The sequence below is a fragment of the Gadus chalcogrammus genome, chromosome 4 (assembly GCF_026213295.1).
Source record: "Gadus chalcogrammus isolate NIFS_2021 chromosome 4, NIFS_Gcha_1.0, whole genome shotgun sequence".
Taxonomy (NCBI): Eukaryota; Metazoa; Chordata; class Actinopteri; order Gadiformes; family Gadidae; genus Gadus; species Gadus chalcogrammus.
In genome coordinates, this window is record NC_079415.1 from 36502494 (window position 1) to 36521183 (window position 18690).

Sequence of the window (18690 nt, forward strand, 5' to 3'; positions counted from 1 at the left end):
CACTACTGACCCCGCCCACAAACGACTGACCACTACTGACCCCGCCCACTCCACGGAGGACCACTACTGACCCCGCCCACTCCACGGAGGACCACTACTGACCCCGCCCACAAACGACTGACCCCGCCGACTCCACGGAGGACCACTACTGACCCCGCCCACTAACTACTGACCCCGCCCACAAACTACTGACCACTACTGACCCCGCCCACTCCACAGAGGACCACTACTGACCCCTCCCACAAACTACTGACCCCTCCCCAGGGCCACGCCCACTACTTTCCATGGTACCAATTAGCACTTTGAGCATTTGATTGACAGGCGGGAGCAGCTTAATGGAAAGTTTGTATTTTCTTGTTTTTTTATACTCTGTGAGCATCCTGTTTGTAGCCCAGACCGGACTGAACTAGACTCAACTAGCCCAGACCAGACCGGACTAAAGTAGACCAAACTGGTCTGGCCAACCCGAGCCGGACTAACTAGACCAGACTAGACTAAGACATGTTTGGACAATATGAAGTAAAACACCCTGACATGAAGTACAACATGAAGTACAACACCATGACATGAAGTACAACATGAAGTACAACACCATGACATGAAGTACAACATGAAGTACAACACCATGACATGAGAGCACCTGGCAGGTTGGCCTCGCTGGTTAGTTATTTCAAAATGCTACAATTAGAATAACAGCGGAACTTATTTTTACAGAAAAACTACCGTAAAAAATTTGGACTGGTGGTAAGACAACGTTAGAGCTAAGCTAATGCTATCAGCATCACAACTCTACAGGCTAAGCTAATGCTACTAGCATCACAACGCTAGAGCTAAGCTAATGCTAGTAGCATCACAACACGGGCATAAAGTCCAGACCACATGGCGATATCAGAGACAGACAGATGAACTGGGATGGTCAACCTGCCAGATGCTCTCAGGATCACTCCTAACGAAGACTTAGTCGTCTGGTAATACATGATCAATCACTTAAAGTATTGATTTAGTACCACTGGTACCGCCGCAGTGTTTACTGATACGTCCTTCATACCAGTATAACCAGTATAACCAGTATTACCAGCAGCATCCTCTCCATGTGAAGCACAGTTTTCTAATGTACAGATGTTTTGTACGTCACTGTATCGTGTTTGTAGTCGTTCTGTAGTTCTGTAAATAAAGCATCAATACGGTCGACTGCGTTCACACCTGATCCAGATCCACACCTGATCCAGATCCACACCTGATCCAGATCCACTCCTGATCCACTCCTGATCACATTAACCAGGAGAACACAGTGGTTCACACCTGATCCAGATCCACACCTGATCCAGATCTACACCTGATCCAGATCCACTCCTGATCCACTCCTGATCACATTAACCAGGAGAACACAGTGGTTCACACCTGATCCAGATCCACACCTGATCCAGATCCACACCTGATCCAGATCCACACCTGATCCACTCCTGATCACATTAACCAGGAGAACACAGAGCGGTTCAAACCTTTATTCACAGTCAACAGTACAAAGAACGATTCCAGGTCTGGGGGTGGGCGGCCTTGAGGGTCCTGGGGGGTCGGACCCTACGACACCGAGGACAGCGGGGGGAAGGGGTTCTGCTTACTGACCACCAGCTTCTGGTGCTGATGAGAGATGTAGCCTTTGATATGACCCTGAGAGACACAGGACAGACAGAGGACAAAGAGAGGACAGACAGAAGACAGAGGACAGACAGAGGACAGACAGACAGACAGACAGAGGACAGACACAGGACAGACACAGGACAGACACAGGACAGACAGACAGACAGACAGACAGACAGAGGACAGACACAGGACAGTCAGAGGACAGACAGAGGACAGACAGACAGACAGCGGACAGACAGACAGACAGACGACAGACACAGGACAGACACAGGACAGACAGACAGACAGAGGACAGACACAGGACAGACAGAGGACAGACAGAGGACAGACAGAGGACAGACAGACAGACAGCGGACAGACACAGGACAGACAGACACAGGACAGACAGAGGACAGACAGACAGAGGACAGACAGCCACAGGACAGACAGAGGACAGACAGAGGACAGACACAGGACAGACACAGGACAGACACAGGCTGTTATTACAACATGTAGATCAGGTGCTATAGATGTACACCATGTAGATCAGGTGCTACAGATGTACACCATGTAGATCAGGCTGGTGCTATAGATGTATACCATGTAGATCAGGTGCTATAGATGTGCACCATGTAGAGCAGGTGCTATAGATGTACACCATGTAGATCAGGTGCTATAGATGTACACCATGTAGATCATGCTGGTGCTATAGATGTACACCATGTAGAGCAGGTGCTATTGATGTACACCATGTAGATCAGGTGCTATAGATGTACACCATGTAGATAAGGCTGGTGCTATAGATGTACACCATGTAGATCATGTGCTATAGATGTACACCATGTAGATCAGGCTTTTGTTATAGATGTACACCATGTAGATCAGGTGCTAAAGATGTACACCATGTAGATCAGGTGCTATAGATGTACACCATGTAGATAAGCCTGGTGCTATTGATGTACACCATGTAGATCAGGTGCTATAGATGTACACCATGTAGATAAGGCTGGTGCTATAGATGTACACCATGTAGATCAGGCTGGTGTTATAGATGTATACCATGTAGATCAGGTTGGCCAGGAGACACTGCACTTCGTCGAGGTCCAGCCCGTCCACCTTCATCATCCTCAGACAGACGAGGAAGGCTTCCAGCGGCAACTGGTGGCTCCTCAGCAGCTGGTAACTAAACACAACCAAGGGTTAGTATACTACTAACCAGGTTAGAATACAACCAGGGGCTAGTTACCATGTTAGTATACAACCAGGGGCTAGTTACTCAACCAGGGGCTAGTTACTCAACCAGGGGCTAGTTATATAACCAGGGGTTAGTTACCTGGTTCGTATACAACTAGGGGTTAGTTACCAGGTTAGTATACAACCAGGGGCTAGTTACACAACCAGGGGTTAGTTATACAACCAGGGGTTAGTTACCAGGTTAGTATACAACTAGGGATTATTTAAACAACCAGGAGATAGTTACCAGGTTAGTATACAACCAGGGGTTAGTTATATAACAAGGGGTTAGTATACAACTAGGGGATAGTAACGCAACCAGGGGTTGGCATAAAACCAGGGGTTAGTTATACAACCAGGGGTTAGTTGTCCAACTTGAAGAGGTTGCGGTAGGGGTTAGTTAGGGGTTAGTTAACTCACACAGTCTTGAAGAGGTTGCGAAGGGGTTAGTTAGGGGTTAGTTAACTCACACAGTCTTGAATAGGTTGCGGTAGGGGTTAGTTAACTCACACAGTCTTGAAGAGGTTGCGGTAGGGGTTAGTTAGGGGTTAGTTAACTCACAGTCTTGAAGAGGTTGCGAAGGGGTTAGTTAGGGGTTAGTTAACTCACGCAGTCTTGAAGAGGTTGCGGTAGGGGTTAGTTAACTCACACAGTCTTGAAGAGGTTGCGGTAGGGGTTAGTTAACTCACACAGTCTTGAAGAGGTTGCGGTAGGGGTTAGTTAGGGGTTAGTTAACTCACACAGTCTTGAAATGGGTTGCGGTAGGGGTTAGTTAGGGGTTAGTTAACTCACACAGTCTTGAAGAGGTTGCGGTAGGGGTTAGTTAGGGGTTAGTTAACTCACACAGTCTTGAAATGGGTTGCGGTAGGGGTTAGTTAGGGGTTAGTTAACTCACACAGTCTTGAAGAGGTTGCGGTAGGGGTTAGTTAGGGGTTAGTTAACTCACACAGTCTTGAAATGGGTTGCGGTAGGGGTTAGTTAGGGGTTAGTTAACTCACACAGTCTTGAAGAGGTTGCGGTAGGGGTTAGTTAGGGGTTAGTTAACTCACACAGTCTTGAAATGGGTTGCGGTAGGGGTTAGTTAGGGGTTAGTTAACTCACACAGTCTTGAAGAGGTTGCGGTAGGGGTTAGTTAGGGGTTAGTTAACTCACACAGTCTTGAAGAGGTTGCGGTAGGGGTTAGTTAGGGGTTAGTTAACTCACACAGTCTTGAAGAGGTTGCGGTAGGGGTTAGTTAGGGGTTAGTTAACTCACACAGTCTTGAAGAGGTTGCGGTAGGGGTTAGTTAGGGGTTAGTTAACTCACACAGTCTTGAAGAGGTTGCGGTAGGGGTTAGTTAGGGGTTAGTTAACTCACACAGTCTTGAAGAGGTTGCGGTAGGGGTTAGTTAGGGGTTAGTTAACTCACACAGTCTTGAAGAGGTTGCGGTAGGGGTTAGTTAGGGGTTAGTTAACTCACACAGTCTTGAAGAGGTTGCGGTAGGGGTTAGTTAGGGGTTAGTTAACTCACACAGTCTTGAAGAGGTTGCGGTAGGGGTTAGTTAGGGGTTAGTTAACTCACACAGTCTTGAAATGGGTTGCGGTAGGGGTTAGTTAGGGGTTAGTTAACTCACACAGTCTTGAAGAGGTTGCGGTAGGTGATGATCTTCAGTTTCTCGAGGATGAGGAAGATTCCGCAGCGGATGAAGAACGTCTCGTGTCTCGCCAACGCCTCGGTGAGCAGCAGCAGGTTCCCCTCCCTGGACACACACACACACACACACACACACACACACAACAACCAACACACACACACAACACAGACACACACACACACACACAACTCAGACACACACACAGGCAACACACACACACAGGCAACACACACACACACGAAAACACACACACGACAACACACACAGACGCACGCACTCCAGACACACACGCACTCCAGACACACACACACACACACACACACACACACACACACACACACACACACACACACACACACACACACACACACACACACACACACACACACACACACACACACACACACACACACACACACACACACACACACACGGCCCGGGACATGAAGCAGCATCATGGAGGTGAGGTGAGGGTGAGGTGAGGGTGAGGGTGTGGTGAGGGTGAGGTGAGGGTGAGGTGAGGGTGAGGGTGAGGGGGAGGGGCAGGGGGAGGTCGGTTTGGTACCTGACAGCTTTGGTGACGTCTGCAAACTGCATGAGGTCGTACTTCCTGAGCAGCTGGAGCGTCGGCATGTGGCCCTGGAAACACACCAGTCGTCATGACAACGGCCTGTCAACGGCATGACCCCGTGACAACGACAAGACACCAGATGTCATGACAACAGAGGTCATGACGCCGTCGTCAAGCATGGCGATGTCAAGGAGACTAACCAAGAGCGAATTGACCACCTACCAGACCACCGGAAGTCATTCACTTTCTATGGGCGAGAGAAAATTGAATTGTACGCCATGAACGACTTGAGCGACAAAAGCGAACAGAAAGATTTGCAGCGATTTTTTATGAGCGACCAAGGCGTATTTGCAGCGCAATCCGCTTTCGGTGTGAACGCAGAGTAAGGGGAGACGAAAGAGGAGAGAGGTGCTAGGAGACGACAGAGGAGAGAGGAGAGAGGTGCTAGGAGAGAGGAGAGGAGGAGAGAGGAGAGAGGAGAGAGGAGAGAGGAGCTAGGAGACGACAGAGGAGAGAGGAGAGAGGTGCTAGGAGAGAGGAGAGGAGGAGAGAGGAGAGAGGAGAGGAGCTAGGAGAAGGAGAGAGGAGCTAGGAGAGAAGAGAGGAGCTAGGAGAGGAGAGAGGAGCTAGGAGAGAGGAGAGAGGAGCTAGGAGAGAGGAGAGAGGAGCTAGGAGAGAGGAGAGAGGAGCTAGGAGAGAAGAGAGGAGCTAGGAGAGGAGAGAGGAGAGGAGAGAGGAGCTAGGAGAGGAGAGAGGAGCTAGGAGAGAGGAGAGAGGAGCTAGGAGAGGAGAGGAGCTAGGAGAGGAGAGAGAGGTGCTAGGAGAGAGGAGAGAGGAGCTAGGAGAGAAGAGAGAGGAGCTAGGAGAGAAGAGAGGAGCTAGGAGAGGGGAGAGGAGCTAGGAGAGAGGAGAGAGGAGAGGAGCTAGGAGAAGGAGAGGAGAGAGGAGCTAGGAGAGAGGAGAGAGGAGCTAGGAGAGAAGAGAGGAGCTAGGAGAGAAGAGAGGAGCTAGGAGAGAGGAGAGAGGAGCTAGGAGAGAGGAGAGGAGAGAGGAGATAGGAGAGAGGAGAGAGGAGCTAGGAGAGAAGAGAGGAGCTAGGAGAGAGGAGAGAGGAGCTAGGAGAGAGGAGAGAGGAGCTAGGAGAGAGGAGAGAGGAGAGGAGCTAGGAGAGAGGAGAGGAGCTAGGAGAAGGAGAGAGGAGCTAGGAGAGAAGAGAGGAGCTAGGAGAGAGGAGAGAGGAGAGGAGCTAGGAGAAGGAGAGAGGAGCTAGGAGAGAAGAGAGGAGCTAGGAGAGAGGAGAGAGGAGCTAGGAGAGAGGAGAGAGGAGCTAGGAGAGGAGGTAGGAGGTGACTCACCAGCAGCATCTTAACAGGGAGGAGGTAGATAAGAATCATCCTCTTGTTCTTCTGACTCGAGCGATGGCAGTGCTGGAAGGAGAAGGAGAGGCACTCCTCCGCTGGAGACACAGAGGGGTGGGCAGGGGGCACATGGGGTATATAGGGGGCACATAGGGTATATAGGGGGTATAAAGGGGGCATATAGGGGGTATAGGTGGTATCTAGGCACATAGGGTATATAGGGGGTATAGGGGGTATCTAGGGTATATAGGGGGCACATAGGGTATATAGGGGGTATAGGTGGTATCTAGGCACATAGGGGGTATATAGGGGGCACAAAGGGTATATAGGGGGTATAGGTGGTATCTAGGTGGCACATAGGGTATATAGGGGGTATAGGTGGTATCTAGGGGTTATCTAGGGTGTATCTAGGGTGTATATAGGGGGTATAGGTGGTATCTAGGGTGTATAGGGGGTATGTAGGGGGTATCTAGGGTGTATAGGGGGTATCTAGGGTATATAGGGGGTACGTAGGGGGTATCTAGGGTGTATAGTGGGTATAGGTGGTATCTAGGGTGTATAGGGGGTATGTAGGGGTATCTAGGGTGTATAGGGGGTATCTAGGGTATATAGGGGGTATGTAGGGGTATCTAGGGTGTATAGGGTGTATCTAGGGTGTATAGGGGGTATCTAGGGTGTATAGGGGGTATGTAGGGGTATCTAGGGTGTATAGGGGGTATCTAGGGTGTATAGGGGGTATGTAGAGGGTATAGGGGGAATCTAGGGGGTATCTAGGGTGTATAGGGGGTATGTAGGGGGTATAGGTGGTATCTAGGGGGTATCTAGGGTGTATAGGGGGTATGTAGGGGGTATCTAGGGTGTATCTAGGGTATATAGGGGGTATGTAGGGGTATCTAGGGTGTATGGGGGGTATCTAGGGTATATAGGGGGTATGTAGGGGTATCTAGGGTGTATAGGGGGTATCTAGGGTATATAGGGTGTATAGGGGGTATCTAGGGTGTATAGGGGGTATGTAGGGGGTATCTAGGGTGTATAGTGGATATATAGAGGGTATAGGGGGAATGTAGGGGGTCTAGGGGTATCTAGGGTGTATATAGGGGGTACCTAGGGTGTATAGGGGGTATCTAGGGTATCTAGGGGGTACTAGCTCAGGAGGTAGAGCGGGTTGGCTGGGAACCGCTAGGTTGCTAGTTCGATCCCCAGCTCCTCCTAGCTCAGAGTGTCGAGGTGTCCCTGAGCAAGGCACCTAACCCTAACTGCTCCCGACGAGCTGGCTGTCGCCTTGCATGGCTGACTCCGCTGTCGGTGTATGAATGGGTGATTGTGTGGCAATATTGTATAGCGCTTTGGGTGGCCACTGGTTACAGATAAAGCACTATATAAATGCAGACCATTTACCATTTACCATATGTAGGGGGTATCTAGGGTGTATAGGGGGTATATAGGGGGAATCTAGGGTATATAGGGGGTACCTGGTTTGAAGTCGCTGTCGAACATGGCCTTGCACCCTACGTAGTACTTGTAGGGTATCTAGGGTATGTAGGGGGTATCTAGGGTATAGGGGGTATGAGGGGGTATCTAGGGTGTATAGGGGGTACCTGGTTTGAAGTCGCTGTCGAACATGGCCTTGCGCCCTACGTAGTACTTGTAGGTCACTCGTTGGGCCATGCTGTACTCGTCCTTCAGGGTGGAGCTGTCGATGGCTCTGATCAGAGGCTTACAGAGGTGGAGCTTATTGATCTGAAACACACCGCTACGTTACCACGGCGACCACTGGAACACACTGCACCGTTACCACGACGACCACCAGATGTGAACCTGTCTGATTGGTCGACTCAGACTCTCACCTTGAAGTAGATCTTGAAGAGTTGGTTTATCAAGAACAACATGCCCCACTTCTTAGAGTCGTCAAGACCGGCTCGGCTAGAGAGAGGAGAGAGAGACAGAGAGACAGACAGACAGATTAATACAAACCAGACATAGATATATATCTCTGTGTGTGTGTGTGTGTGTGTGTGTGTGTGTGTGTGTGTGTGTGTGTGTGTGTGTGTGTGTGTGTGTGTGTGTGTGTGTGTGTGTGTGTGTGTGTGTGTGTGTGTGTGTGTGTGTGTGTGTGTGTGTGTGTGTGTGTGTGTGTGTGTGTGTGTGTGTGTGTGTACTGACTTGTCACTAGCACACACTCTGAAGCAGCTCATCAGCTGCTCTGCTGCCTTCTCCAACATGTCCCCCGGTTGACCTTTGCCCTTCTTCAGCAGCTGCTGCTCTGCCTGTCGGGTCAGGGGTCAAAGGTCAGAGGGGAGGTGAATACAGATATAAATCAACTATACTAGATTACAGATTATACTATAGATTACATATTATGATAGATAAAAAAAAGATACTAGATTACAGATTATATTGCGATAACAGATTGTTATTATTATTATAGTAATGAGAGATTATACGATAGATTACATTAAATATTACTTCGTACATTGTTGGCGAAGATTGTGAGATCCAGAGTCACTGAAAACATCAGTGGAAGAGCCCTGCAAGACAGACAGACAGTCAGACAGACAGGTCGGACACAGTCCCACGTCAGACAGACAGGTCAGACAGACAGTACCATGTCAGACAGAGAGCTGCAGAAACCACTGGAGACGGTTCCAACAACCAGAGATACAGAGCAGACAGACAGATAGAGAGAGACAGGTAGCTTGAAAGACAGATAGAGAAACAGACAGGGACAGAAAGACAGGTAGTCAGAGAGACACACGGATAGAGATAGACAGGTAGACAGATAAAGAGACACACGGATAGAGATAGACAGGTAGACAGATAAAGAGACACACGGATAGAGATAGACAGGTAGACAGATAAAGAGACACACGGATAGAGATAGACAGGTAGACAGATAAAGAGACACACGGATAGAGATAGACAGGTAGACAGATAGAGACATACGGATAGAGATAGACAGGTAGACAGATAAAGAGACACACGGATAGAGATAGACAGGTAGACAGATAAAGAGACACACGGATAGAGATAGACAGGTAGACAGATAAAGAGACACACGGATAGAGATAGACAGGTAGACAGATAAAGAGACACACGGATAGAGATAGACAGGTAGACAGATAAAGAGACATACGGATAGAGATAGACAGGTAGACAGATAAAGAGACACACGGATAGAGATAGACAGGTAGACAGATAAAGAGACACACGGATAGAGATAGACAGGTAGACAGATAAAGAGACATACGGATAGAGATAGACAGGTAGACAGATAAAGAGACACACGGATAGAGATAGACAGGTAGACAGATAAAGAGACACACGGATAGAGATAGACAGGTAGACAGATAAAGAGACACACGGATAGAGATAGACAGGTAGACAGATAAAGAGACATACGGATAGAGATAGACAGGTAGACAGATAAAGAGACATACGGATAGAGATAGACAGGTAGACAGATAAAGAGACACACGGATAGAGATAGACAGGTAGACAGATAAAGAGACACACGGATAGAGATAGACAGGTAGACAGATAAAGAGACACACGGATAGAGATAGACAGGTAGACAGATAAAGAGACATACGGATAGAGATAGACAGGTAGACAGATAAAGAGACACACGGATAGAGATAGACAGGTAGACAGATAAAGAGACACACGGATAGAGATAGACAGGTAGACAGATAAAGAGACACACGGATAGAGATAGACAGGTAGACAGATAAAGAGACACACGGATAGAGACAGACAGGTAGACAGATAAAGAGACATACGGATAGAGATAGACAGGTAGGTATTTACCAGTTCTCTTCTTTGTGAGCCTGAAAGGCCTTCAGGAAGGACGTATAACGTTAAGGAATACATCTGTATAGATATATACACTACATTACCTACACACATCTAGAACAGCTATAGATATATACACTACATTACCTATACACATCTAGAACAGCTATAGATGTATACACTACATCACCTATATACATCTAGAACAGCTATAGATAAATACACTACATTACCTACACACATCTAGAACAGCTATAGATATATACACTACATCACCTATATACATCTAGAACAGTTATAGATATATACACTACATCCACCTATATACATCTAGAACAGCTATAGCTATAGACAGTATATATAGACAGTATATAGATATAGATAGTATATAGGGTTAGCCCTAACCCTATGTCGTAGGAGGATATTGGACGACCAGGGTCTGGAACTTGTAGGCCTCTATGAAGTCGTGGTTGGCAGCCGCGGACGTACACCTGGAACACACAGACACACACACACACACACACACACACACACACACATTACAGCGAGCATCACGCCTGGAGGCTGACCTCACGTGACCTCAGGCGACCTCTGACCTACCTCAGGTGACCTCTGACCTACCTCAGTCGACCTCTGACCTACCTCAGGTGACCTACCTCAGGTGACCTACCTCAGGTGACCTCTGACCTACCTCAGGTGACCTCTGCCCTACCTCAGGCGACCTCTGACCTACCTCAGTTGACCTCCGACCTACCTCAGGCGACCTCTGATCTACCTCAGGCGACCTCTGACCTACCTCAGGCGACCTCTGACCTACAGCAGGTGACCTCTGACCTACCTCAGGCGACCTCTGACCTACCTCAGTTGACCTCTGACCTACCGCAGGCGACCTACCGCAGGTGACCTCTGACCTACCTCAAGTGTGCAGCCACCATCTCGTCGTACGGCGGCTCTAGGACCTGCTGGCACTTGTCCTCAGGATTGGGCAGCTGAGGATCACATGACAGTAAGGAGTGAGGATCACATGACAGGAAGGAGTGAGGAGCACATGACAGGAAGGAGTGAGGAGCACCAAGGGTGAGGGCAGGCTTACATCACCCCTACACCGGAGGCCCCGCCCCTACACTGGAGGCCCCGCCCCTACACCGGAGGCCCCGCCCCTGCACCGGAGGCCCCGCCCCTGCACAGGAGGCCCCACCCCCACAGGAGGCCCCGCCCCCACAGGGGCCCTGTATGAGGCCAGGGGTCTGGAGTAAGAGGTCAGATATAAGAGGTAAAGGTCAGGGGTCAGGGGTCAGGTACCTGTAGTCGGGGGTTGGCCACATGGGGGTGTTTGAAGGACAGCAGCTCAGCACAGAAGGAGCCCTCGTGGTTATCTAGGGCCTCATACACCTGGAGAACACAAGGACATTGAACTACTCATTAGTAACATGTTAACAACACACCAATACAGGCCAATAACACGTTAACAACACACTAATACAGGCCAATAACACGTTAACAACACACTAATACAGGTTAATAACACGTCAACAACACACTAATACAGGCCAATAACACGTTAACACACTAATACAGGCCAATAACACGTTAACAACACACTAAAACAGGTTAATAACACGTTAACAACACACTAATACAGGCCAATAACACGTCAACAACACACTAATACAGGCCAATAACACGTTAACAACACACTAATACAGGCCAATAACACGTTAACAACACACTAATACACGTTAACAACACACTAATACACGTTAACAACACACTAATACAGGCCAATAACACGTTAACAACACACTAATACAGGCCAATAACACGTTAACAACACACTAATACACGTTAACAACACACTAATACACGTTAACAACACACTAATACAGGCCAATAACACGTTAACAACACACTAATACACGTTAACAACACACTAATACAGGCCAATAACACGTTAACAACACACTAATACAGGCCAATAACACGTTAACAACACACTAATACAGGCCAATAACACGTTAACACACTAATACAGGCCAATAACACGTTAACAACACGTTAATAACACACTAATACACGTAAGTAACACTAATATATGTTAGCAACACTAATACACATCAACAACACACCAATAACACACTATTACTAGTGCTGTCAAACTATTTAAATATTTTATTGCGATTAATTGCATTAATGTCATAGTTAACTCGCGATTAGTCACACATTTTTTTCTATTATAAATATCCCTTTGATTTCGTGCTGCTAACCTTTTAGTGAGATGAGAGTGTTGAGAAGGACAGTAATAAAATATTTTTGGTAAGACGGATATAAGAAGAGAGACCCGCAGTGAATTCAACCCGGTCCACTTGACATCGGGTAGGTGCATGACAGTGAAAAACCGTGAAACTTCAATAGCCCGGGCTTTTATTTGTTTCAATCACTGAAATTTGGAACAAAACTCTTGCTCAGCAAGGTGGGAAATACTATAACATTTAATATTTAAACCAGTATGAATATTGCTACCGTACGTAGGCCTAGGGCTGGGCGATAACTGGAATACGATTATTAATCGCGATAAATCTCACGTCGATTACGACGATAAGCATTAGACATAAATGGTCGTTTTAAAAAAATAAATATTAGGGATGCACCGAATATTCGGCCACCGTTCGGCCGAAAATGGCCCAAAACATAATGTTCGGTTTTGGCCGAAGGAGTAAAAAGGCCGAACATAATACACCGATTTTATTTTTATTAAAAAATAAAAAAAATAACGTTTTACTCATTTATTTAGAGGTACATTGTTCTTAAATTCTTGCTATAATGTCTGCTGGAATGTTAGAAAACGTTCAGTATTGAATAAATATTTTGTATCAAATTTGTAATTGATTTTTTGTATAGAAAAGCAAGACAAAAAAGTTTATTAAGGACATTTAATTGTTTGATTTATGCAATGGTGAAAAATTAAAGCAAAACGAATGAAAAACATTAAAAGCCAATTTCGGTATTCAGTTTCGGCCTTCGGCCAACTGTTTCAGTATATTCGGTTTCGGTTTCGGCCAGGAATTTTCATTTCGGTGCATCCCTAATAAATATATATTAAAATTTAAAAAGAAAAAAAAACATTTCTGATATGGATTTACCTGACAGCCAATGCGGCATAAATAAACAAAATAGTCAGAACGTTTTCAGTTTTGTTTTTTGTAGTCAGTTATGCGGTTAATGCCTAAGTACACGCCCATTCCCTGGTGCATGTTTGAGCTTCCATATATACACACCGGTATATATATATTTTTTTTTAAATATAATATATCGTGATTAATATCGAAAAAATAATCGTGATAATATTTTTTGCAATATCGCCCAGCCCTACGTAGGCCTATACACATTAGGGCTATCACTTTTTATTCAAAGTTCGAATATTCGTTCGAAGGTGGGGTGAAAAGTTCGAATTCGAAGTGTAATTCTCCATTCGAACTGTGTGTGCTGTCGTCTCATAAGAACTTCAGACCATTTTAAGTAGTCTGCTTTCGATCCAGCAGAGGGCGCGCTAACATTTTACCTGTTGCCGACCCTCTTGGCCTGGCTATCTGTATCGAATGTTGAATCAACATTCGATACAGATAGGCCAAGAGGGCTTTGAAACAAAACGTAACTGAAGAGACTTTAAGACTGGCTTTAACACCGTGGGTGGAAAAGTCACAAACAAAGACAAGGCCGTTTGTCGTCTTTGTAAAAGAGAGCTGTCGTACTTATCGACAACATCAAATGTGCGCACTCATCTGCTAGCTTACCACCGAAATGTAGCAGCAGAGGAACAACTGCCGAGCGGAGCAGCACAGAGTGTACAGCCGTGCGTGACAGCATTCTATTCGGCTCACTCAGCAGGCCCCTTACCTGACGCCCGTAACAAGGCCATCACCGGTAAAATCGTTTATATAGGCTGTGTGTGCCATGGACGACATGCGCTCCGCATATCGCGCTCCGCATATCGCGCTCCGCATATCGCGCTCCGCATATCGCGCTCCGAGCAGTTATTGTTAATGTGTAAAAGACAGCCGCACTTGTGTGTCGGAGCTTCCTCTTGTTGTGTTTACAAATGTGTTATCAAAGATGTGTTTTTATCTTGTGCTGTTATGAATTCATTAGGTATACATGATTTCCACAAGAAATAAAAAGAGCAACATAAAAAATCAAGACGTGTTCTATGGGGGGGGGGGGGGGGGTCGAATGTATTCGAATGTATTTGAATTAATTATGGACATTCGAAATTCGTTCGAATTTCATTTTTGGAAAAAGTGACAGCCCTAATACACATTACCAGGCAATCAACAATGCCAACACACACATATATATATATATATATATATATATATATATATATATATATATATATATATCGGCCGATATATCGGAATATCGGATATTTAAATCACAAAATATTCGTACCGGTCTTAAAAATCCTATATCGCTCGATCCCTACTCCGTACCCTTGCTTGCCCCAACAAGTTTATGCGCCGGGCTTGTTGTTTTGTTTCCGGTGTAGCTAGATCCGGTATGATGTTGTAGTTTTTCTAACGTGACTAGTCGTTGCTAGACAGCAGGTGAAAAAACAATATAGTTTGCGAAGCCAAAAGAGTGTTAATCGCGCAATAAGAAAATAAACGCTGTTAAAATTGTGTTTACTTTAACGCTGTTAATAACGCGTTAAACTGACCGCACTAACTAATACACATCAATAAAACACTAATACATGTTAACACGAATTCACGTTAGTATCTCTAATACACATCAACAACACACTAATAACACACATCAATAAAACACCAATACATGTTAATAACACTCATATACATCAATAAAAGACTAATACACGTCAATAACACACGCTAATACATGTTAATAACACACCAATAACAGTGTTGTAAATACTTGTTAATACTGATGTGACTGGTTAATAGTGATGTTAACCTGGTACTGGTTAATAGTGATGTTTACCTGGCACTGGTTAATAGTGATGTTTACCTGTGACTGGTTAATAGTGGTGTTTACCTGGCACGGGTTAATAGTGATATTAACCTGGTACTGGTTAATAGTGGTGTTTACCTGGCACTGGTTAATAGTGATGTTTACCTGTGACTGGTTAATAGTGATGTTTACCTGTTGGAGATACTGGTTAATAGTGATGTTAACCTGGTACTGGTTAATAGTGGTGTTTACCTGGCACTGGTTAATAGTGATGTTTACCTGTTGTAGATACTGGTTAATAGTGATGATTACCTGTGACTGGTAAATAGTGATGTTTACCTGTTGTAGATACTGGTTAATAGTAGGGATGGGCATGAGGAATCAATTACTCGAGTACTCCTCGTTACAAAAAACTCGGTTGGTGGACAGACAAACTGGAGTTTGCATATACACACACAAACAATGTTTTCTGAAGCAAATGTATCAATTTTCTGTGCGGCGCCACTAACGCATGCCGTGGGCACAAAGCAAATGAAATGTATCAAATGTCTGTGTGGCGCGTGCCGTGCCGTGTGCAGGCACGCCAGAATTCAAAAAGTTAAGAGATGGCAGTTAGAGCAAAGCGCAGCGAAGAATTGAAATCATAAGGTGAAACGTAAAATATGCCAAGCGAAATCCAGCTACCAGAGTACTACAAGAACTATGCTGCAACATATGCTCCTGAAACACAACGGTGAGTTCAGGAAAGCAGACCCGCAGCAACCAAGTGTGTCGGCTATTTTCACCGCCGCAAGACGCAGCTGTAATCCCGGGCGTGTAGAGAAGATCACAACGCTGAGTATTTCCATAGTCCATTTGCTGCCGTTTTATTTGCAGCTTTAAATTATTTGCAATGGTTAGGCTACTTGTTTCGTTTTGTTTTTTTTAACCTTTACAGGCCTTGATTTAAATTGTGAGACGCATATTTATTTTTGTAAGGAAAATGTGTTTTGAACGCAAAAATAAATAATGAATACTCTGATAACTCTGACTGTTTTTATGGAGAACAAGCATTACATGTTTGGTTGGTAATATTGCCGTTCATCATTAGGCCTATTCCTGCTGCAGATGCGTTGCATTCTAAAAATAGGTTTGATTTAACGAGTACTCGATTGATCCTCGAGGAATTCCTTCGATCACTCGAGTTTGGAATTTACTACTCGTGCCCATCCCTCGTTAATAGTGATGTTTACCTGTTGTAGATACTGGTTAATACAGTGATGTTTACCTGTTGTAGATACTGGTTAATAGTGATGTTTACCTGTGACTGGTTAATAGTGATGTTTACCTGTTGTAGATACTGGTTAATAGTGATGTGAGCCATGTTGATCCCCTCAACCTGCAGCACAGTAGAATTTGAACATGTTAATAAAATACAACATAACATAGGTATACATATTACCATAACATAACATATATATACCTACATATCACTATAACATAACATATATACCTACATATCACTATAAAATAACATATAGGCCTACATATCACTACAACGTAACATATAGGTCTACATATTACTATAACATAACATATAGGCCTAAAAATCACATAAACATAGCATATAGGCTTACATGCTAGTATAACATAACAAATATGCCGAAAATATCACTATAACATAACATATAGGCCTCCATGCTACTATTACATAACACATAGGCCTACATGTTATGTTATAGTGCATGTTATAGTGATTTGTTCCTTTACGGTTAGTTCTGACCAAGGCATTTGATAGGACAAGTCACAGTTACATGGCAGAACATGAAAGTTGCACTTCATATAAAAGAATCAACCATCATATCACATACTTTAGTATTGATTGACGTTGAAACCGTCTGTTGGCGTCGTTGTTGAACACTTGTTAAACGTTGTGTACTGGTAAACCAGCTCTAGATAAGGGCAAGCGTAGCCTTCCATACAGTGCCAATACAATGTGCTTCTCATAAATAAAAGCTAAAGGATAGTAGGTGATAGGCTACATGGAAATAAAGGCGTGCAAACTTGAAACTGATCCTACTAAGTTCTGTTTAGTTCTTACTGTTTATAGTCGGATAAAAAAAACCCTGCTGCGAAGAACCTTTAGATTCCTACCGCAGTGCACACGAACTGTGGCTGTCGGGTACACGCGTAAGCGTGAGCGTCCTCAGCGACGAAGCGTCTCGTTATTACCAGGACACATGAATCTATAAATCTTCAATGCTTCACCATCATATCATAAGACGTTAGGTCAATCCACCAAGCAACTCAGGAAGAAAACTCTGGTGTTTTCAATATGGTTCTTAATGTACCATTGTGTTGTAAAATTAATTTGTACTATTTGTATGTATTATTAATATGAATGGAAATGTTGCTCTGGTTGTTCAACTATTGTATCTATTGGGCATTTGTGTTTCTGTTTTTATTTCAATGATGTAATCACGGCAGGCTGCTCTCAATGGCCTTCCCTGAATACATAAAAGTTCAATAAAATAAAAACATGACTATAACATGCATAATGTTGATATATCTATATAAATATAATAAAGTTTACCGTGTTGGTCTCCTTGTTGTTGACGAGTGAAGCACGCGGGGGAATGTTTTTCTCGACGCACAAAGAAGCGCTTCCGGTCCTCGGAGGCTACTTCCTCCTCTGAGCCGCTGCCGCGCTCTGCTGGTCAACATGGGTCTTCGCTTTCATTCTTTAAGATAATATTTTGCTTTTCATTTCGGTTGTCTTTTATTTCCATTATTGATTTGTTCTAGACGCTTCATTGTTATTTTATACGTGTCTTTTTTATTGCTTTATTACTGAGTCACAGTGAGTAGAACCAGCAGTGTTGGTGCCTTGCTCTACCACTGAGTCACTACTGGGACTTGAACCCCCAACCCTGCCCTGTTAGGCCCCGTCCACACGAATTTTTTTTTTGGTGAAACCGCGGATTCGGGTGTGGACGTCTGAAACGCAAACGATGACGTCATAAGCCCCCCCCGCCAGCTGGGGGACGTCAGAGTTGCGTTGAATTCTTTGTTTATTATTTCATTTGTATTCTTTTTGTAGCTTTAAATGAAGGCCCCTGACAAATTTAATTACTAACTTTACATTAAAGTGTATTTCTGCTCAATTTAAAAGGTTGAATCTCCTCGTGACTGAATGTTTGTATGCAGTGCGCAGGCTTGATGCGCTCCACTTTTTCTGTGGAGAACCAGCGCCTTGAATATTTACGACAGGGTTTCTACAGCTCGAAGCGGTTTTGCAATGACTCCGTCTTGACAGAGATATTCCTGAACCGCATAAAACGAAACCAGATAGTTTTCGCCCGTATCGGCTCCGTGTGGACGGGGCCTAAATGAAATGCTTGTCTGAGTTTTGCTCTATCAACATTTCATTGTTATCCTGTAACAATGACAAATAAACTGAACTGAAATGAACTGAACTGACCGGAACCTGCTGGCAGGGTCTTCACAGACAGACAGCAGGTCCTGACCGGTCCTCT

At 45.0% G+C, this 18690-nt stretch overlaps 1 protein-coding gene across 2 annotated transcripts; it reads right to left on the reverse strand.

Moving 5' to 3' along the window:
- Positions 1–1471: 1471 nt before the first annotated feature.
- pcid2 (PCI domain containing 2) lies at positions 1472–17834 on the reverse strand. Of its 2 annotated transcripts, XM_056588661.1 has the most exons (15): positions 17748–17834; positions 16503–16553; positions 11513–11602; positions 11126–11199; positions 10636–10701; positions 10226–10267; positions 8892–8946; positions 8582–8685; positions 8266–8341; positions 8017–8158; positions 6416–6516; positions 5055–5128; positions 4469–4594; positions 2683–2806; positions 1472–1671 (listed from the first exon to the last, which is right to left on the reverse strand). In XM_056588661.1, exons 2-15 carry the CDS (start codon positions 16536–16538, stop codon positions 1582–1584), a joined length of 1200 nt encoding a protein of 399 aa, XP_056444636.1. In that variant the 5' UTR covers positions 16539–16553; positions 17748–17834; the 3' UTR covers positions 1472–1581. The 2 variants fall into 2 exon arrangements, with proteins under 2 accessions (XP_056444636.1, XP_056444635.1); XM_056588660.1 differs by lacking the exons at positions 16503–16553; positions 17748–17834 and adding an exon at positions 15455–16496.
- Positions 17835–18690: the final 856 nt, after the last annotated feature.

Coding starts and splice junctions, on each gene's coding strand:
- pcid2 (XM_056588660.1), bottom strand. CDS start 15,550: ATGCCCATCCCTACTATTAACCAGTATCTACAACAGGTAAACATCACT. Junction 11,200..11,512: donor TGGCCAACCCCCGACTACAG/GTACCTGACCCC, acceptor TGTGATCCTCAG/CTGCCCAATCCTGAGGACAA. Junction 8,342..8,581: donor AGAGTGTGTGCTAGTGACAA/GTCAGTACACAC, acceptor TCCTCTCTCTAG/CCGAGCCGGTCTTGACGACT.